Source organism: Anser brachyrhynchus, assembly GCF_964034855.1.
Source record: "Anser brachyrhynchus genome assembly, chromosome: 4".
Lineage (NCBI taxonomy): Eukaryota > Metazoa > Chordata > Aves > Anseriformes > Anatidae > Anser > Anser brachyrhynchus.
In genome coordinates this window covers 35,819,156-35,841,902 of record NC_137698.1, presented here as the reverse complement: position 1 = coordinate 35,841,902, position 22,747 = coordinate 35,819,156, and the positions used below count along the sequence as shown (strand labels likewise).

Sequence of the window (22,747 nt, the reverse complement as noted above, 5' to 3'; positions counted from 1 at the left end):
CAAATTCATTTTTGTGTCTCCATCATCTCACTTGCTACATTTGCAGCTTCTAGCTTGGGGAACTCCTGCTACAGGGTCCCTTAATAATAGACACTGTTCAGACAAGCACTGCAAGGACATTTCTTCCTCCAAAAACCTAGTGGTCTCTGAGATAAACAGTACACAGCATACAAACATTATACGGTTAGGAATTACAAAGCAACAACAAGCAGAAAGATGTTAATACCAATTTCTATCAGAAACATTTCTATTGCCTCAGAAAATTGAGCTTCTGTCAGCTTGACCAATGCCATCAGGTAATGAATGCATCGCTACTTCCTTTGTTTGACACCAACACAATACCCAAGCTTTAATTCAAGAAGTTTTTACAAACCACAACAGCATCACACTGCAGTTAGTGTTTTGCCACGCAAGTTCATAATAAATGAATACCTATTTTTTCACACTTCTGTTAAAAAAAAAAAAAACACTTTCCCGAACAAAATGAAAACTCACCTCATTTCCACCAACAGCTTTGGTTAAAATTACTGCAGAAGACACAGGAGGTGGCATGCAGCCTACAGTCTGCAAGCTGAAAACAACAAAAAGAAACATTATGTTCCCCACAGGTGGAAATACTATACAAGGTAAAATCTTTAAATACCACATAGCTGAGCAAACACAATCAGTTTGCATTGTAGTTACAGCCCTGTACCAGCTGGCATAATTTCTATGCTTTCTCTCACCAACACCACACCGAGAAGTCATATCACCATTTACTAAAAAAACGCTTGATCTCTCTGCGACTTAATTTCCCTATACACATCACTTTATTTACCATTCACAAATATATCTACACATATATCTCAAAGATAACTGCATCGTATGTCCTAATGTAGTTAAGTCTGTAGCGTGCTGAGATGCAGTTATCGATTTGGAAAAAAAGAATAAAAGGATGCAAAAGCTTAACTTCTTAAAAAAAAAAAAACAAACTTTAGTGATGAAAACATTGACTACTAAGAAGTGCAAGAACTAGAAGAACCATGCCCGCTATTTTAGGTTTCCACTATGTTTTCCATCAGCCATTACTACAAAAAATATATATATCACAATTAAGCTTTTTATTTCCTGAAAGTTAAGAGGCCATCAAATGTTATATTTTTATATATGTTTTCACTTCGTGGTAAAGTCATTTGACTTCCACTAATAGAAATGTCAATAATTTTATCCAACATTTTAGAAGTCTAAAATATATCATCTGTCATTTCTTCCACTGTTTGTGCTGCAAAATTACCAATGTATATAGTAAATGTTGTTGCAAAGTGAGAAATTTGTGAGCTTTCTTTTGTTTTAAATACAGTCCACAAAAAAGTGGTTATTACAAAACTGGTTTGTTTTATATATGTATTGAGAAAAAACAAGAACACACCACAACAGGTTATGATTAACTTAAGTAAAATAATCCTTCTGGTGGAGGAGGGAAGTACCACCTGTGCTGAGTTAGAAGGAACAGGAAAGCAGGAAATTAAATGATCTGTGAATTCCCCGAAACATGGAATCTACTTTTGTTTTTAAAGTACTGGAGTTTGAGACAGTATTCTAGTTCAGAACACAATTACTAGTGGTGACCTGCTTTGTACTTGTAACTATGTTAATCCATCCCCAAGAAATGCAGTGTCAAAAAGCTATAGCAAACAGAAGCACTAAATCCAAACAACAGGGAGCATATTACAGTGCAATTGATATACTGCAAAAATACAAACAGCTTAAATAGAAGAAAAGGGTAAATGACAACAAAAGTATTCAGTCAGCTACAGACACTGTGGAAAAGGAAAAAGGCAACCAATGTAAGCATTATATAAATTCAATCCCACAAACTGCCAAGCACCACCTTGGAAGTACATAGGACCTCCAGCTTAGAGTGAAGTCTATGGAAGCAGGGAGTTGTCAGTGCTTGGCAGGATAGGCTCACATTGAAAAAAAGAGAAACACAGGAAAAAAAATGGTCTGGAAAGTTTAGTGTATCCCCCCCAAATATATACAAAAATATACAGCAGATGAACAAATGGTGACTCTGATATCCATCCCCTCTATGAGCTGCAATACTACTATCCCTCTTCCTATGTGGTCTCTTGGCAGTCAGCTCCTTGAACTTCTCACCTGCACTAATAAGGGTGGATTAAAGTTCAAAGTTATCCAGAAAGGTATGAAATGTGTGCAAGTGTATGCATGTCAGTTGACAGGGATTTTCCACACTGTAAGAGGAGAAAGGTTTAATAACACAATCTCTGTGAACCTTCTCAAATTTGTAATAATATATTTGGAATTAAAAAACAAAAAGCATTATCAAGCTACGGTTCTAAATATCCATTATAGGAAAATATCTATCCACAAAAGTCCTGGTCCACTAGTCCACTAAATGGAAATACTTTTAATCATGTGTATCGAAACATTCATGTAAATCGCCTGACCACCTTTTTTTCTTGCTTTATATTAGCTATATGCAACCCTAGCAATATACAAACTAGTTCTTCTAATAGCCAACAGATTATTACAGACAACGAAAAAATTGAAATATTCTACTCATTCAGGCAGTGTTATAAGCACTAATATCAGGGGTCTAAACCCTTGCTGAAGGGCAATAAATAATACCTGTTCTATTGATATACTGCAGACAGCTGAGTACTAAGCTCCAAATTCACGTATTTCAGATATGTAACTACCAAAGCTGTATCTTGTATTAGACTTCGCATCTCGCGCCTTACCAACGGTGCTGGAAATGCTATATGCTAAGAGTAGAAGAGGTGAGCCTGCGCAAACACTAATAAGCTGCATCATGTTCTTTTTCAAAGAGATCCTGTCATTGCAAAATCTAGTCAGTTAACAAAAAAACGAACTTCAAAGATGCTTGGTGATGTCAGTTCCTCCTCTATTTTATATATTTCAAAATAACTGCAAAACAAACCTCCTAATATCACCCCAGACACAGAGAAAAACAAAACAAAACTGTAGAAACGGAGATGAAAAGCCGGTAACACCTGAATTTGCCTCTCAAATAGCACAGCGAAATAGACTGTTATGAAGGATGGGAGAATCTACCACTCATTCTGAAGCAATGCAGGGAATTACCTGTGGGCTTGACTGTGCCCTTTAAGCATAACCTTGTCTAGAGAGTAGAGCAGAACTACAGTCCCCAGGTGTGCCACCCTGCCAAAAGGGAGCTGAACACCCTCGGGAGCATATGCCTGTTTTCCCAGGCCTTTGTGAGGGTGATCAGCCAGCTCCCACTAAAACAGTGATAAACATCCATGATGAGGAAGTAACTTTGCCAAACCCCATTTTTGTTTGGTTATTTCAGTATTTTTAGAGAATAAAAACTACACCTGTGGGGCATTACGATGAACTCCAGATATATAGAGCAGGCAAAGTACAGGCAGTCCTCACTTCCTCTCTTCAGTCTACTTTCATGTACTCATATGTATATGTGTGAGTATCTGCTTTGAAATGAGTTATTTTAACTAATTAGAACAGAGCTCAATTGCTTCTCCAACAGACAGCACTGAAGGTACAGTTGCAGTGGATGTGTTCAGTGCCACGAAATAGCAAATAGTCTAAGCAGTGTCCCAAAAAGCAGTATTTATCAAGAAAGCTATCTTTCCAAATAACCCTTCATTAAACTTTCCAATCTGACCATTCTTTAAAAGAAATCTCAATACAATAGATTTACTGTACTAAGACAAGATGTGGCCAAAGCAGAAATAGTACTCAAGGAACAGGTGCTTGCAAGACAGCTTGCAACAAGTGTACTAGCTCGCTGGTAACACAAAACATGGTAACATGAAAAATTAGGCTAGTTTAGACTCCATGTGTAGCAAGGAGTCTTTTTTTTTCCTTAATATAGCCATATTATTATATTATTTCATATATAGCTATACATATATATTGTAGTTTTACATGGAGGTTTTTTTGTGCACATAAAAGCTCACTTCCCTTAAATACTAAGCACAAAAGTGGCTCAAGAGCCATCAGGAAAGATGGGATGAGAAGTGCTGAAAAGAGGAAAAAGCAAAAAACCTTCTCATACCTTCCACTTCAGAAACTGAGACTGTCACTATGGAAAATCCTTTCTCTATTCTGGCTGAGGAAAAACACAAATTAACATTCTCTGCAACCTTGTTATTAGCTTGATGTACTAACACTGTTAAGCAAAGCTAAGTACTTTTAAGTGATTTTGTCTCAGATTTCATCTTCTCAGTATCATTTAGACCACTTCACTCTTGGTGGAAGGCCTGGAGAAGCCACTTCAGAACAAAACACTCTTTTAGGCTCAGGCCTTGTAAAAATGTAAACACAAGGAGCTTTATCATTAAACTTTTAAAGATAGGGAACTCTCCCCAAGCAATGTTTCACCAAGTACTAAGAAACAACAGGGATTTTTAAAAGTAGGTTTCTAAAATAATTGATTTTGTATTCACATATTCCAGCGTAGCTGCATGGTCCTAGGTATTTACCTTTGATTCTGAAAAAACATTTTATTCTTTGGATTTTTCATAACATCTAGCACCACTGAACCATCAATACAACTTTGGAAGCACACACTGGCAGACTACACCACAGATTTAAAACACGTTGTTTTCATGGTAGCGTAGCTTCTGCTCATCTCAAATTTATTCCATCTTTTTTTCTTTCCCCCGTTATTTAGCTAGGAGCAAATACTGAGCCCCTATCTGTACACATGCAAGAGATGCTCAGTACAGACTGTTTAGAAACAAAACAGAATACCAATATGTGGCATGTTTAGTATTTATTCACAGACTTATGGTTTTCTTCAGAATGTTTTCTTTTTCCCCCTCAGCCTTCCTTGAGACCCAGCACAGCACTTCAGAGGTGTTTTTGAAAGAAAAAGGTAACCTGTTGCAAGCTCTCTCCATATGAAACTAATTGACCAGATTTTCTAAAAATGATACCAGGTTCCTGAAAAGATGATTTTGTGCGTGCTGTTTTCAACAACAAAGCACTGTAGCACAAAAGCAAACAGCAAAATCTGCTCATAATATCTCTTCAAACACCCATTGCAGGACAAGCAGCCCTTTAAGAAGACAGCTACAAATATTGTTCACTCCATTATGTTTACACATACCCTTTTAAAAGCCATTCATTTATAGGTGTGATTGATAATAGCTGAAGAAAGAGCCATATTGCTGTTGGGAAGAACGCAAGTGTAAAAATCTGGACAAAAAGGTGTAGTTTCACATGCATCAAAGCACTTGTCAGCTCCTGCAAAAGAAAAAGAAGAGAGGAAGTTGCAGTCATAACAGCTGAAGTAAAACCGTATTCGTGCTTTTAAAACTAGGATTATCTTTATAATAGAAAGTGCATGTCAAAAAGGCACCTTTAGGGATCATCTGATCTCCTCTTTAATAACAAGTACATCCAGACAACATAAAAGCTCTATCTGCTCCTGGGTGTTTTTCCAAAAGAATTGTCCACCACTTCAATAATACCATAGCTCTTATAACAACAGCTTTTTGGCAGGCAGCCTCAGCACTGTGTTTCAAAACCTGTGTTAACTATGCTGACAGCCTGTTTACTTTATTGACTGCTGGTATCAAAAGGAAGGGAAACTTGTAGTTCTGGGTGATTTCAAGCTTCCCTAGTCTGAAGAGAGCCACAGAGAATGTGATTCTCCTTTACACCAGGAAAAAGGGATCCTGACATTACAATTAAAATCTAACAAACATAAAAAGCAAATAATCCAGTGGCAGATTTTGATTGTTTATTGTACCGATAGGAAATTCATACAAAAATATTAGGCTCATGTAGAAGAACTAAGAAAGAACACCAAGGCTATGAAAACTTATCAACAGTTAAGCCATAAAATGCAGAGAAATAAGATGCAAAACAGATTAGAAGACTGAGGAAATAAATAAAATGTTGCTGTTACACGGTGTCTTTCCTCAAAAGCAGTAAGAGCTCTCCAGAGAGGAGATCAAGTATCCTTACACAATATGCTCTTCAGTTAGCTATGTCTCTCTCTGTTTCTGTTTTCCGGGCACTACAAGAATCTTCTGTAGAGTTTTCAAGTATCAGAGAAAAGCCTTGTACATTTCAGCTCCCATATATCAAGAAGACAAGGTCCTTCTCCTATCTCTCAAAATAACTTGCGCCCTTCAGTAAACAATGCAACATAAAAAGAACTGGTGGCATTTTTATTCAAGATCTGCTAGGATTCTCCATGTATCTTAGGTCTGATACCACAGATGCACTAAATATACATATATGTATTGTACAGTAATACAGCAGCAGATCTTCACATGCTACCTCTCAGCTACGAGAGAGTTGAATTGTTATTCAGCTGTTTTATTTTTAAAACAATCAAATGCTGCATTTTCGATCCTCCAAATGCACATTGATGTAAATACACATCTGGAAGTACTAGTAATTCAGCACAATATCCTCCTTTATTTCTTGGAATAAAATTGTCTTCCAAATTTGGGTTTGGGAAAAAAAAACCTTCCATGAAAATCTACACATCTGTTCATACCCCATTCTCACAAAGTTACATACAGCATGGACTTGAAATGTACATCTTGAACCACTTTTAACAAGAAAGAATCACTACTCTTGGTTCTTAGTTAACTGAATGAAACAACTACTTCATTTTTTAAATAAAGAACACTCTTGCACACACCATGTAACTCTGCATGAAAAAATAGGCTTTCTTCATACATAAGCTGTCATAGTACTGGCTGAGTTACAGAAAGCTTCATTGTAGCACTATTTCATCCTTTCTCAAAAAGAAAGCAAAAATAAAGTGTCTAGTAGTAGAAACACTGTACAGGGGAAGAAAAGATACTTCAAAATACCTACATAAAAGTGTATTTTTAAATGTAAGTAATACAATTGAGAAAAACACTAATAAGGCAACTTATTTCAGCAAAGCTGCTTATTTTTCCTTTCCTGCCATGTCACCTTCGGCCCCAGATCTCCTAGTGGACCAATCTCTGACGGCAATCCCAGTCTAGGCAATGTCACACACACAGACGTGCAGACACTGGAGCCAACAGCATTGTACAAGATACCCTTTTCTTTTAGTATTGTACCATTGTTGCCTGCTTTCCCTCTTAATTTACTGTTTTTACAACAATTGGAAAATGCATTAAAAACAGATGTTTTCAAGAAGTCTGATACTTTCAAAAGCAAAATCCAAGCCAAAACTTTGGGAAAGGTTGGTAACAGGTTCCAGTGAGCAAGGAAGGCAATTACAACACAGCCAACCTAGCACATGAAGGAATGCTGTACTAGCAGAACAGGTATTTGCAGACCTAAATTACCAGTCTTTAAAATGTCTCTGGTGATCATGTTTTAAAAAGTTATTCCTTAGACCGTATCAGCATAGAACGAACACTGGAAAAAAATAGCCTTTACCTTCTTAAACAATCTACAAAGACTTATCCCAAAATACCTCCATCACCACAGCACTCAAAGAAGCAGAAATCTCAGAAATGGCATTGGGAGCTGCCGGTTATGACTCAGTTTCTGCACACCAGGTGGAACAGGTTATCTTGTCTTTCCCACTAATTTAGACCCTTCAGAGAGCTTCTCCAAGCTTCCTTCCGGTCAGCACCTGGTGCCACCTAGTCACACTAACATGGTCACAGGTGGGCTCTTCTGGGCAAAAACTCAAACAAAGCAAACCTTGTTTTCAGTGGCCTTCCAAATTCCTCATTGAAATGGATAACTCAAGTATGCGACTTATTTCTGGGGCCCTACAAGGAAAGAGCAAACTATCCAGGTGCTGCAAACTGGAAGAGCATTATGGTAAGGTGCAATCAAATGTTCTTGTCATTCCTGGATACCGTCTATTTCTGCAAAGGAAAGAGGACCTCTTTATATTTGAAACTGTAACAAGGCTGTGAGCAGACAGACTCCCCCTGAATGCTGGCAATTATTTTGTGTACTGCTTTCTGAATGCACAGTGAGGAATTTTTTTAGGCATGCACTTTCACAGCAGATAGAAACAGAAGTGTAACCTAAGAAGAGCATCAGCTAGTACTAATTTTATCAGATTTATCAGCTAAAGCTTACACAACTTTTTATTATTTCATAAAGCATACCAAACGCTAGTTCACTCCAATCAAAGTACTATCCAAGGTAGAACACACAGAAGGTGAAGAACTAATCAAGACAAAAGCAGAAACAACCCATTACAAAGATAGATTAACTGATTAATAACAACTTTAGGTTGTGCCGAAAAAAATTAAAACATGCCCCCAAAGTATTTTAATAATATAATGACCTGGCCTCCTAACATTAAAAAATTGATTTCAACACCCATTTTAGAAAGTAATAGCACAAGGTACAATGAGTGAAATGTTTTTCTTCCTCTGTATTTTCTATCCCCATTGCAGAAATTCAAAGAAGGCTTAGCTTCTAATACAGAGCTGGACATGCAGCACCACCCCTAACTGGTACTTCCAAAACAACTGGAGATCAGCTACCTAGACATAAACACCAGCTTCTGTAAAGGCTTCACTGATACCTATGTATCTTAGAACTGCAGAATGAAAGAAAGCTATCAAAGTGGGTCATGACGTATTGCCAAGGGATGTGTCAGTCACATCACCTTAACTGGAGAAAGTTAGAGGTGCAATAGCATTCAGAATCTAACCAAGACTTCGACTGTGCTACTGATTCCTCCCTCCCTCACAGCTGCTTTCCAAATATGATGCTTCAAGGATTCAAGCTACCGGAAGAGAAGCAAGTTTTACATGTTTTTCTCTGTATACAAGAATTCTTAACCCTGAAAGCAGAAAACACCACTGAAGTTTTGTGGTTTTGGGTCCTCTTCTCTGTGGAGAAAGTGCCTCTCTGCAGCCTGTTTACATTAGGATGAATTTCCATTCTAGGCAAATAGATAATATGGTTCTTTCTGCTTCCATGCAAGACCACAAGGCTCAAAAAAAGCTGCTACAGAATTGACTACAGTTATTCGCTTCACTTCTACTGCATCCAGGCAGAACTATCCAGGCACTAGTGCCAGCAGTGCCCGCAGACACAGGGAAAGAGGGCTGCCATCAGTTCACACAGTGCCACCATTAGAAATATTACCATTATAACCATGACACAGGTACAGAAACGTTTAACACACGCCATTCATCTATATCCCACTTTGCCCAGAAGCTCATGCAATTCTGGACAGTATCATGCTTCTTCCTTTAGGCATTAGTATCATGCAACATACGGACAGCATCACCAATTAGCACAGCCAACAGAGTAAAAGGAACCAAGAAACCAGAACAGCAGAGACATGCAGTGTTTCCCTTCAGCTCTGGTTACTCCTTTTTTTTTTTTTTTTTTGGCACACAGCCATCATTTCCCTTCCTCCCTCCCTCCCTGACACATCACTAAGAGGTTTTCCCCTCATCTCCTTTTATTCACAGATCGTTCCTCTTCGAAAAATAAGCAACATCAAATTTGGAACAAGTCTCAATGTCTGTGATATGCAGCAGCGCACAGGCACCTCAAGTCTACCTGCCCACAGATGAATCCCATAGGAAAAGATCGCCAGGACCTCATACAAGTACATACTGGCCTCACATCTGCAGAGGAGAACTTCAGTGTTGATACCAGCTGTTGTCCTATTCCTACACAATGTGCTAACTTCCAGCCATTGATCTTGGCTTGCATCAACCCTGTAGTGACTAGCCTCTCCAGTCTTACTTAGAGAACGCACCAGCGGATGAGATGAAGGAGAGGGGCACAGAGAGCTCACATCTTCTCTTCATGTCCTGCGGAGGCATGGAGAATCCCCAGAACCCCTCTCTGACCAGGTCCCTGTAGAGCTCTACCCTAGGATTCACAGAGTTTTCTGCCTAGTAGCTAAACTGGGCAGTGGGGAAATGCAGATGCGCAATGGTAGGAGGAGCCAGGTGCCAGTGTGCTCCTGGGTCTCACCCTGATATGGGTTGGGATGCACCCCAGGTGTAGATCCAGTCTTCTGCACTCAAAATTGTGCTCAGCACTTCCACTTAGCCAAAGCCCTACAGAATCAAGCGAAGTCTTTACGGATGGGTGCAATTTATTCACGCTCTCCTTCTCAACACGCTTGCTAGCTTGTGAAGAATCTCTTGAAATCAAGGAGGGGTTATTATATAATGTCTAATTTTGATCTTCTCTTGTTGGCCCTTCTCTGAGCATCAACAACAGCATAGTAATTAAGTATTTCATTTATGTTGAAACCTGATCAAAAGCAACAAAACTTTTAAAGCAAAACAAGGATGAAGCAATGAGAAATTACAGTACCTCAGTTTTTAATGAGAGTCCACTGTTAAAGAATATAGCTGAAACAGCAATGTAAGTTATGGTAATTTCTGGTTTCAAGGGTCCTAAAAAATATAGAGAACAGAGTGAACTGTAGTCAAAGAGACAATTATATGCATATATTACATCAAAGTAAGTGAGAATCTTTAGAAAAATACCTGCAGAAAATCAAATCATTCAAGTCTCCTTAATAAAAAGAGTAGGGTTTTAACTGTTAAGTTACAGAAAGCATGCTACTCATTTCTAAATAAAAACAAATCAGTGAGTGACCAGTGAGGTATGGCGTTGTAAAGATTGGGCTCCCGTGATTACAGGCCACTAATGGGTAAATTCTGCAAGTGTGAAAAAGGGGGAGTTTTCAGAGCTTGGCTCTGTCACCAGAGTACCCCCACAGCAACAAAAATTGAAACCATACACTAAAATGAAAATATGAGCTGCTCCCTCCACGAGGGTATCTACATCGTTCCCATATCTACCTCTGACGTCCCCCCTGCAACACACATGCCTGACTGGCTTCCTGCAGAAAGGAAACCAAGTCATTCCTTGCAATGAGCTCCTTGAAGCAACGCAATTCTGTGCTATTCCCCCACAACAGGGCTGTGGCAAAATGCTTCATCCCAGCCCTAGGAGAACACATTTCAGACACACTGCTGCAGTGAGAGCATCCAGGGCAGATGCCTGCACCTCCAAGGGTTCCACAATATTAAAAGCTTATATTTGTATATATAGTTATATACTTTTTTTTTCAGGAGATTAAAATAAAGTAGTTTTTGTACTCCTATAAAAGTGATGAATTATCTTAATACCCTTTGACTTTGAAAGCCACAAAATGCAAAAAGTATACATGCATGTTTTTACAGGCATTCAACCAGGTATTTCAATAAAAAGAAAGTATTAACAGCCTACTTGGGGTCAAACTAATATCCTAACTCTGCAAGCGACAATAAATTGTGATGAGCAAAACTGCAGCAGCAAACAGGCAAGCCTTTACTCCACACACCAGAAGAGAAGATCCTTTCTGCTCTCTCGAATGAATGACACATTGATGTGAGCAGCATCAATGATCCTTAAATTAGAGGGATTTGATAGTACACTGAGTCTACTCAGGCTTGCATCTCAAGTCGTTTAAACCAAAAATCCTACTCTGAAATAACCTTGTTGATGAGGCACTAAAAATGTGTGTGTGTTAAGTACAAAAAAAAAAAAAAGGCAAAACAAACTGCCTATATGAAGCACAATGTAAAAATAAGCCAGGAAATGCAAAAGTTAAAGTTGCAGCAAAGCACATGGCTAGTTGCAAAATCAATTGCAAAAAAACGTTAACTGAAAAGCCAGAGAAAAAAAAAAAAAAGAAGAATCCTATAAATAGTTATACAGAAAAATATATAATTTCTACATACATAGACAACTATGTAACTTTTCTAATATTTAGAAGATGTACATATGGGCACACAGACAGTTGGTTAGGTGGTCTGGATAAGATGAGGGTTCTTCTAGGACCCAATTTTTCTGTCACAGGTTTTTCACTGGACTGCCTGAACTCTATTACACTGGAGAAAACTCTACCACTAGAGCACTCGCACGTTCATGTGGCCCAGGGAATTCCAATCAGAACAGATCCCCTTCATCTTGTGTGCCAAAGACTGATCAGGAAAGCTCTTTTCATGAAAAACCAAAATAGACACATTCACTGACTAGGGAAGCATGCCAAAAAGGGCTTGGTTTGCGCCCTGAAGGTGAGACCAGCACAAATCTTCATTTGTGGCACAGCATTCCACTGGTATGGGTGCTGGGCCCTCCGTGTCATTCAGTAGGGCTCTGCAGATTGCAGTGCATGGTTTTGTCCCCTGGAGGATGACAAACTTTGAGCTTTTTTCATATGCTGACTTTTTCCACCCCACCACCTTTCACGCACACACACCTTTTTTTTTTTTTTTCCTCCTCTGGTTTTAAAATGAGCACTGAGGTTCCATGGCTTCAGAAAAGGGATACTGTTATTGGGAACGCATCCGACAATTACTATCAATGTTTACAGGCTTTTTCAAGCTAACTGTCCCAGAAACAATACCATGTCAATGTGTACTATCTCCTTACAATAGAATAATTAAATTGAAGTCCTCCACAATAAAATGCAGGAAATAAATTGTGGAAAAATAATCTCATATTCTAATTTACAGGGTTTCCCACATTGCTGCTAACAATCAGTGTGACAATCAAACAGACAGGTACAAACCACCTAATACTATAAACTCAAATTTGTCTTTAAGATCTGCTAAAGACACAGCGTGGATCCTGCGAGAAGCTCCACATGAGCCCTATTCACCTATGCAAAACAGCACACGGATGTAAGAAAGGATCCTTGCAGAGCAGGAATTTGCTTGCCCTGAACTCCATGAAGTACGGGAGCCTTAGCTGCCACAGCAAGTTTTCAGAGCCATTTGTAAATCTTTTTTTTTTCCAGAACCTGAGAAAAAAAAAAAAAGGTTAGCTCCTCAGTGAGGAGCTGTCTATCCTCAAACTTCAGCTGTTAAGAAAAAAAATCTCTGCATATTAAAGCACAGCTAGATCCTTCCTCCAGTCCTGTAACGCAGAGTTGCTAAACAAATTCTGCTGAAGTGTTCTACCTTCCTTTTCTTAAATCTTTGGAATGCAATCAGAAAAAAGTATAAAATTTAACTTGTTTTTGAGAACTGTGAGCATCTGGAACTGAAGTTACAATGGCAACTAAGCAGCTGATACTGCCAATATGTACACCTAAACATACGCTGTTTATCTTTAAGTAACGCTGGCTATTTCATCAGCTCTGGCTGCAACAAGCACAAAAGGCTTCATTTCATCAGAGACGACAGATCTTCCTTCTGGCGTCTTTACCGTGAGCACTTAACACCATTTTGCACAGAAGCAGTTTCACCGTTTCCCCTCACCTTCCGTGAGGGGGTAAAAGGGGATGGAAAAACCATCTTTAGAGCACAAGCGCCTTACTCCAAGATGAGAAAATCCCCTGGCTGAAAGCAGCCGAGGTTTCGAGGAGCTCTGCGCTGAGCTGCCCCCTCGGGAGGCCAGTCACACGCCGGACTCCGCCAAGCCCCCCTCTCCGAGTTCCTCAAGTTCCCGCTCAGCCACCGCAAGTCCGCCCAGGGCCAGCTGCCGGGCGGCTCTCGCCGCGAGGAGCTCAGGCAGTTCAGGCGGCTCGCACGGCGCCTACCGGGGGGAATTCACCCCGAGACAGCCCCGGGCCGCCCGAGGAGCGGCGGCCAAGGCGCGAGGGAGGCTCGGGGGGCCGGGGCAACGGCCGCCCCGCGCGGGTAACGGCCGCCGGTAACGGCCGCCTCGCGATGCGGGCGGACTCACCCCCTTTAACGCCGACGGCGGGCTCCAGCCTCGCCACGGCGATGACGAGCACTATGCCCACGATGAACCAGTCCTTCCGCAGCCGCTCCAGCAGCCCCATGGCGCCGCTGCCGCCGCCGCCCGGCTGGGCAGGGCAGAGCCGGGCCGGGCCGGGCGGGGCGGGGCGGGGCGCAGGCTGCCTGCCCGCCCGCCCGCCGCCACGACCGGCCGGATCCGCTGACGGCGACAAGTCGCTCCCACCGCCGCCATGGCTACCGCGCGACTCCTAATACCGCCGCGCACAAAGGGGGCGGCCGCCACCGGCAGCAGCGGCCGCGGGGCGGGGAGGGAGCTCCCGCACCGCCGTGAGGGCTCGGGGCGGGGGGAGCGGAGCTGCCCGTGAGGCGCGGGGCTGGGCGGCGGCGGCCGGTGGCGGGCGGGGTGCGCGCTGCTTCGGCACATTACGACGGGCGCGTGACGCCCGGCGCCTGACGCGCGGGAGGGCGGGCGCGAGCGGGCGGTTGCGGCCGTTGGGCGGCTTCGGTTGCGGTGGGCGGGTGGCACCGGCGTCCCGTCAGGATCAAAACGCCCCTCGTGCCCTAAAGGCACCTTCATGTTTTGAGTTATCCCGCTTCATTACGTAGGAGCACCCGCTGAATTGCCGTGCTTCCAAAGTTGGGAAATTCCTCTCGCAGTACTCAGCGTATTTAACGTTGGAATAAACCCATCTCCATTAAATCACCCTCTCATGAAAGTGCAATTCCGCCGCTCGACCCGCGCTTTCAATTTCCCATTCCTCTCTTGTCGCAGCTTCCTTGACGGATTCATTAGCCTAGTCTCTGCCTGGCCATGACCCCCTCACTCTAAATCACCTTAACAAGGAAATGATAAAGTATAAAACATCCTATCATCACAGCTGCTCACACAGCCACGGGCACCTTGTTCCAAGGCATTTTAAACACACAACAGTTCCACTCTGCAATTTCCACACATTCAGGGTAACTTTATACTTCGGTGTCTACAGCTGTGTTCAGGTTTCAAGGAATAGCCGTGCCACATGGTTTCTGCTACCAGGGAAATAAGCAGTGAGAGCTCAGCTGTAATCTCAGCTACTCCAGGAAGCAGGTATTGCTGTATGTCCTGTGAGATTCACTTCTATTAACATGTATACATCATAGCTGCATTTTATTTATTTTTGAGCATGGAAGGAATGTGCCTTCTCCCTCTCACAAGGGGATCCCAAACACACAGTTTAAAACCATTAGATAGTTCACTGCTTTCCTCCAGATCACTGAAGCACACCTTAGCCCTCAATCTCTGCTCAAGTACGAGTAACAAACTGCAAAACATTCCTGCACTTGCCTGTGCAGCTGCTACAGATCAGCTCACAGAGGCCTCACTCTGCACCAGCACAGCTAAAAGGTACAAACACCTCTAGGGCAATTCAGAAAAGCATTGTTACTGGGGAAAAGCAAAATACTGAATAATCTATTGAGGCCGAGAAGTTATGTCCCCAGAAGTTAGAAGCAGCTTCATTTTATACTGTGTGGAGTTGCTACAATACCGCTTGCTGCAGAAGCTTCAGATTGATGCAAAGAAGGGGTGTGCATAGAAGGTGTTCGGTCTGGCAATGAAACTCCCTTCTGCAGCAAAGACAATATCTCCCTGCATTTGCATTGCAGCTTTTATACAGTGCTAACCTTGCCTCTCACTCTTCACAGATGAATACTAATGGCTAATTTCTAACATTGCCCAATTAATTCAAGCTTCATTTGGGGGCAAAACTGAGGATTCACACTTGTAGCTGAAGCTAGTCAGAACCATGATATGAGTATAGCAAGGGTTACGGCTGCTGAGAACTCTGAAAAAGTCATTTTTACTTACCTCGGGATTCCCATTCCTGTTAAAAATATTTTTATACACTCCAATAAAATAATATTCCTTTGTTCCAGATCTGAAAAAATGAATTAATATGTGAGGCATTCAAGTATCTTAGTAATGGGGAACCACTGTACAGTGAAGTTTGTCTCTGAGTAGGGCTTCAGTGACGTGCAGTAAATGCATGCATGGAACACCAAACTGGATATCAAAGAGCTGCACAGGGAGTTGGGGAAGGCTTCAGACTAGAGTTCGTTAGCTGAGCGCCAGCCAACCTAGCCAAAGTGTCAACTGACAGATCCTCTGGCAATATGGTGGGATATCACTTAACCCAGGACTGTCATCCTACACACAGAATCCAAGAGGAACAAGTTACATTTGTAGGAACATCTTAACATGCTTCACATCAAAAGCACTTCTCAGCTTTTGAATGTTTACCCCAAAACATTTCTATGCACAGGCTACCACCGTCACTCCAATCTTTAGAGTCAGAGCACAGATCTCTGCCATCTGAGCTACTGGCAGGAACCAGTGACAGCTGTAAGCAGTGTGGGGCACTAGTGTGTGGGAAGTAGAGCGCACACGTTGCCAGAGAGTTGCGAGTGTTTGCTCAGAGCAGATCCAACTGGAGAAAGTTGGAAACCTCGGGTTCTCTCCCCAGGCTCTGGAACATTCTCATCATCTTTCCCAAAGGGTTACTCCTTGTACACCATCCCAGCCGCCTCTCCTCCTCTAGAGAAGGATAAGCTATCTCACTGAAGATTAGATTTAGAACAGTTAAGAGAAAAAAAAATCTGCTGCTTTTCCAGCAGTCAGAAATCACAGAAAAATGTTAACTTTTTTTCTTTAGCAAGTATAAACAAAGTTTTAACACAGCTCCATTGCTTTCAGTGAATGCTTTTTCTGGAAATTTTTCTAAGAGATCTGAACATTGTAATAATCATCTTTTGCCCACTGAACTACAAAACACAGGGATTCACATGGCTGTCATCTTCTATAACCTTTAAGATCCTACACAGATATTCAAAGCTGCATATCAAAAGACTTGTACAAAGGTATTTTAGATGTTTTTGTTTAGAAGCAGTTCTTCATATATCATAAGCATATAGATCTCTTAAGATTGAAGTGTTACTGCTTTTATAAGAGAGCTCTGTAAGCCCTGCCCTACTCCACCAATGTGGAACAGGAAGGAAGAAAATACGAGGGATGTATTGTGTAATTGACAGGACTCTCATGGGTCCTAAGTCTGTTTGCAAGACAGCATCACTATTTTTATAAGCAATTTGTCATCCACGTTGAAGCATTTGTTCGCTATCTGCCATCCAGAACCACATCCTGTAACATTTCACTTTCCTCGACAGGTTCCCATACAGATACTGTGCATTACCTATTTAACCACTGGGATTGCATCAGATCCCAGAGTCATCTGGCACCTGTGTAAGTGCATTCTCCATTACATCATACAAAACTGCGTCAGGATATATTTAGCTGTGTCTCAGACACAGTACAAGAACAAGAATTTAGCATCTCTCTGATTTCACATGACCAAATTTTCATTTCTGTACAATTTATTTCAAGAACAGAATGCAAACATACCTCGGGGCTTCCAGATGCTTTCCTGCCTCTGAAGGCCCTGTTGCTTCCTTCTGCATAATATAAAAGCATGGAGACATGAGTAACTATATGACACCAGACCTTTGTTGCTCACAGGTAGCCTGGTGAAATCAGTGGGACTGCGTGTGAGCAGCATCCAGTTGTCACATTTGCAAAGATGCAGAAGTGGGCTGCATGTTTCTGGGCTTCACCTCATGAAGGATCAGCCTTATGTTGTTTGTAACCGGTGCTGAAACATTGGCTTCTGCTTGTGCCAGATGGAGCCTGTTCCTTCTGAGTCCTCAGCCTCTTAGCTGCATGACATACCTGGCTGTCTAATAACTACACACAGTTAAGGTACTTCAGGGAATGTGCCGGGATTTTTAAGTCCTATAGTAGCAGGTGTCATCTGATTATGCATTTAGACAGAAGAGATTTCACTATAAAGGAGAGGGGATCATGAGATAAAGGGAGCTTAAACGAGAGGAAGGGAGTATTAAATAATTTAGCTTGAAAAGAACAAAGATATTCAGAATGAACAAGATAAAGCGAGGTGTTAATTATAAATAGGAAAGTTGAGAAGAAAAAGTGGAACTATATGGGAGACAGTTTACAACACATTTATATTTCTCACAAGCACTTAGTGGTATAATCTCAGGTTTTCTCAGCAGCTGGAAGAAATGGCTGTACTGATCCCATTAGCTGGTTTTGCTCCTGGAAATGGAGTGCGCAGTGCTTACTCTGTCCTGGCCCAGGTGCTCATGCTCTTATCTGTAAGGGGTCATTTAGTTGCTGCTACTGGACATTATAAAATGCCCATGAGCACTTACAGATTGCCAGCTGCAGAACTTACCACCATTAGTGCAATGCAGTAGTAGGAATTATGTACAAGTTCAATTTAGTACAGCACTTAATGGGACTTAAACACACAAATAGGTATGCTTTTCTAAATAGAAGCTATAAGATGGTAAAAGGTTTTGTGGATCTTTATTTTTATTTCTATAATGATTTGATCCCACCCCCAGCCCCCGAGACATTAAATGCATAATGCTTTTTTTTTTTTTACACTAATAATAAAGGCTCCTCAGATATTTAGGTATCCAACAAATGAGCAATTATTATTTTATTTAAGAGCCCAATGTGAAATTCTCATGCAGTAGTCTTAGGCATTAGGAAGAAAATTTGAGGGAACAGGGACCCCTTTCCTAGAACCTACTTGTTCCTACGGAGTCACAAGGCACTGGCTTCAGGCTCCTCTGCTCACGATATTCTCTTGTCTAGACCTCCAGGACAGCATATAGATGAGGGAGGAAGAAGAAAATTTTTATATTTTGCACTTCTTCAGAGAAATATGGTTTCACACTGGACAGCAAGACTATAATGCATTCAGATGTTGGGATTTTTAAGATGATTGAAATTTTTTTCAGTTTTATCATGCCAATCTTCTTGAACTGCAATTTTAAAACTTTTTAAAAAAACATGAAAATCTGTACACATTTAAACCTGAAAAATGAAAGTGAAAATGTAAAAATAGCTTCTCTGGATGATTTCACAATAAACAGTGACATTTAACCTGCTAGATAAGACATTTCAGAAAGAACATACTAATACTTTTATATCTTTCTCCCTGCACTTTCACAAATAGCTCTTTAGTCTTGCAGTAATCATACCAAAACCCCTGAAATATGAGCAGTTTCAGTATAAAAGCTTTTGCTATATTTGCACAGGGAAGAAGCAGCCAATGTTTGCTCCTGGGTGTGCACATGTGTGCAGATGCCAGCTGTTTACTACAGTTTCAGAGTAATTAGCTGCTCACAAGGGGAAGAGCGTACAAGTTGAAGAACAAGGAGAGCGATCATCCCCGCCCACAATACTTGTCACAAAGGTCAGGTTTGCAAGGAGCAACCACCAGAGAAACCAGAAATACACGAGCACATATAGACTTGAGAAAGAGGCAGCTGCTAGAAGAAGGACTTGTCTTCAGGTTGTTGAAAACAGGCTTTTAGAAGCTTAACGTATATCTTTGATGAAGGAATGGCTTGTCCATGTGGAAGGACAGCCCATGCTCCAAACTTTGTATTCTTTTGATTTTAACAGAACCGAAGAGTTGAAAGGTTCAGAGAAACAGGGCAAGTTCTCCAGCTTCCCTGAGCAAAGATGCCAGAGAACATATTTGGCTCAGATTTATCAGTCTGTCTTCACCATGCCATGGCACCTGTTGCTTATCGCTTCTCAGATCTCTGCATGCCATTACCATATCCTATCTTCACCGCAGGCCAGGGTTCAGCCCTCCATCACCCCAGAGAAAAGACAAGTGCATTCCCCAACCAGAGCTGGGCTGAGCTCTGACCACAGCCATGTGGATGTTTGGGAGACTGGTCTCAGGACCAACATGATGTGCAATAGAAAGGTACAAGCATAAACACATCCACTGTGCTTACCTTGGTGCGTTGACTTCTGTTGATTGTTATGGAACTGGTTTGATGCTTGAAATAAAGTCTGACCATTCACTTCTCACCAGCCACCATGATTTCCCCCAGCAGGATGGAAACAAAAAAAACCTTGTTATACATATGAGGATACAGACTTACAAAGTGAAGTTTTACCTGCCCTCCTTCTAAAAATACAGGCCATTCCAAGTGCAGGGAAACACAGGAGCTTGCAGCCATCTAGCTTGATGATGCAGTCATTTACCTGCATGGAAGCAAATTCGACATTATTCACAAATCAATTTCTTTGATCACAGCCTTATCTGGCATTTGCTTTAAAATGGACCGGAAAGTGCTCCCAGAGGAGCATCTGTGCGTGTGCTGCACAGGCCAGTCCTCAGAGCACCTGCTCCCACCCGTCCCTGCAGCACCAGGCCCCTTCACAGTGCTCGAGTTAGGCTGCTTGCTTTCTTCCTAAACTGTTATTTCTACCAGGATCTATCTTGTGTGATCTATCTTGATCACACCACAACGCTTCTTTGCGCCAGCTCTAGCATAACTCCAGGCAACATGCTAGCATAATTCCAGGTACGTTTGCACTGCAATCAAGGAACTGCAGTGCATGTGCACACAATGGACCTCATTTTAATGGAGCCCTCCGTAGTGCCAACCACAGTGATTAATGCCATTGTAGATTCAGGCTTCCATACAAACAGGCACCACCAAGCCGAAGTTATCAGGGTTCCCCTTTGCACTACTCTGAACAGAGTCAAAATCCAAACTCCTCCACTGCCTCCTGCAGACACCCTCACCAGCCCTGTCCTTGAGGCACAAGAGCACCTGGGTGTATCAGGCCCCATCTACTATTGCTATCAGTTCCACTCCTCCTCTTCCCTCAAAGATTCAGAGTTAAATGGAAAACTCATCTCAAGTGTGCAAGCAGACAATCAAAAACATCAAAAGTTGAGTCAGGTAGGGAGACAAGCTAATGGGAAGTACACTAACTAATGAGGAGAAATATAGCCAGATAGGAAGAGATCCTTTGAAAACTATATATTAACAAATCAGCTTCTGCACAGTTACTGTATCTGTCAATAGAAGCAAAAAGGAGGATGCTGACAAACCTTCATCCCACGATCTGTGGCATTAATAAATAACGAAGTGTTAAAAAACTGGGACACTTTGTGCCTATAACAATATCACACAAGGAAAAGGGAATAAAGCTGAACAAAAAAGGACATAATTGTGTATTGCTGGTAAATTATGACATAAATGGAAAACAAAACCGCAGAAATAAATCCAGTCCCTCCACTACAAACATTTAATAGAAAGAAAACATGACTGCCTCTTGTTGTTGTCGTCAGTTATCAGATCCAGATCTGGAAGTCACTGTGATTAGTTTTGGATGCAGTCATTATTCCAGAAGCATCCAGCCCAAACTGACTATTTAGATAAAGACAGAGGGGATGGAAGCTGAGGGAGGGCTTTTGGGGTATGTACCACCCCAACATAAACAGCACAATGAAAGATACAGCCTGAAGGATAAGCTTTTTAAACCCCTAACCTTGAAATATTCCAATGTTAATCAGATCTCACAAAGGTTTTTAAGCAGCACACCCTACTTCCTGCCATCTACACAGCTTATGCCACACAAGCCATCCAAGGCTGGTTTTGTGTTGCTCATTTCTCAAGTCTCATCCAAGCTCCCCAGTTTTGTTCCACATAAGCATCTTATATGCCAAAGCATTGTGCTGTAGTAAGCAAGGGAAGGGATTCATTTTTTGTGGGTTTAAGCAAGTCAGAAAGCACACTACAGAAACTAGAAATAAGGAAGGCAGATAAACACAGGGAAGGATCATCTGGTAACGTAAGTTGGACTGAAGAATAGGAGTCTGAGGAGGCTGAATTAGTTAGGGCCTTATATTCCCTTTATAGGATGTTCATCAAGCAGAGCTCTGCCTCGAACCCTTCAGGAAACAGGAGAGTTACGATGGTGCCTTTTCCCTGAGAGCGTTTCTAAGCTTTCCTCATAGGAAGCTTTCCTTGTGGTGCATTCTGAAATAGATCAAATGTAAAGGAAAATCCCAATTCAGAATTAATTGGCATACATTTTTCTTCAGGAGCTGGAGAGATTTTGAATTTCTTCCTTCTAGATGAACTCACAACACTCCTGCAGTCCCACATTTGAGGTTGTTCCTGTCTTTGTAAGCATGCAAGCACAAGGCCTGCAACAAAACACATCTGATTTTGCCACACCACCCTGCTATTCAAGTGCTGTCCATGGCCCACGCTTGCTCCAGCTTCTCCTTGCAGCCTTAGCTTCCTTCAGATTTGTTCCCCTTGCGGACGCAGAGTCACAGGGCGCGAGCCCTGTTTGGCATGGACCAGTTCCAGCATCCCTGTATGCTCAGAGCCAGATGCTTGGTGGTATCAGGAACCTGCCTGCTTAATGAGTCCAGAACAACACATCACTTGGAAGCACTTCGTACACTGAGCTCCAGGATCATCACACCATGTCCTTATCTTCTGTTATTTCATGACAGTAAAGGCATTTCTACCATGACGGACCACTGTCCCCTTAAGCCATGCTTCTGCTCTGAAGATACAGCTTTCTTTTTTTTCCTCCATTCTTTAAAAAAAAGAAAAACATGCCAACCAAACACCACATCCCCTGTATAAGTATCACAACTACTTATCCAGACAGGTATTCACTTTTCATCTGCCATCCAGCAGCTATCTGTATACGCACCAAGCTCCGTCTGAGTCACACAGTAATAATCACTGCTTATATACAAGATCCCTTGTGTACTGTATATTAATGTCTGGCTGGTAATTTAATGGCACCTCTAGGCATAAACAAAAGTTTATTAAAACAGTAAGTACAATGTTCCCAACGACTGGCCTGCATTTTTAATTTTCTATTCAGCATTCCAAAATCCAGAGCCAGCCTTCTTATGCAAAAAGACAGCTACGGAGTTAGCACCAAGTAGCAGCATTTTGTGCGAGTTAGGCACAGCATGGCCTAGAGCAATAGGATGCTTCATTTATATTCCCGACCCTTTCTTTTCTGATCGTCTTTAACAATGACAGCCAAACAAAAATTTGGATTACTAGGAAACGTGTACAACTCAAGAAAGCAGCAGCATATTGATTACTCCTCACAATCAAATTACTTGTCAGCTCTTCGCTGGGAAGCCACATGGCAGCTAAAGCCT

At 41.7% G+C, this 22,747-nt stretch overlaps 1 protein-coding gene and 1 long non-coding RNA gene across 23 annotated transcripts in view; both read right to left on the bottom strand.

The window, feature by feature from the left end:
• Positions 1 to 14,065, bottom strand: part of SLC10A7 (solute carrier family 10 member 7) — a 151,915-nt gene extending 137,850 nt beyond the window's left edge. For 4 of the 22 annotated variants that reach the window (XM_080588689.1, XM_080588692.1, XM_080588691.1 and 1 more), the window contains exons 1-3: positions 13,654 to 14,065; positions 10,285 to 10,367; positions 496 to 571 (exon numbers count right to left, since the gene is read on the bottom strand). In XM_080588689.1, coding sequence (XP_080444815.1) covers positions 497 to 571; positions 10,285 to 10,367; positions 13,654 to 13,753 — 258 coding nt within the window. In that variant the 5' untranslated portion in view covers positions 13,754 to 14,065 and the 3' untranslated portion in view covers position 496. Of the gene's footprint in view, positions 1 to 495; positions 572 to 5,119; positions 5,257 to 10,284; positions 10,368 to 13,653 lie in introns of all 22 variants that reach the window. The other 18 variants (XM_080588700.1, XM_080588680.1, XM_080588698.1 and 15 more) reach the window with 14 other exon arrangements.
• Positions 14,066 to 15,612: 1,547 nt separating this feature from the next.
• LOC308193726 lies at positions 15,613 to 22,581 on the bottom strand. Its single transcript, XR_013949879.1, has 3 exons — positions 19,545 to 22,581; positions 18,320 to 18,386; positions 15,613 to 17,156 (listed from the first exon to the last, which is right to left on the bottom strand). It is a non-coding gene; the product is annotated as an uncharacterized lncRNA (long non-coding RNA).
• Between the last annotated feature and the right edge of the window lie 166 nt (positions 22,582 to 22,747).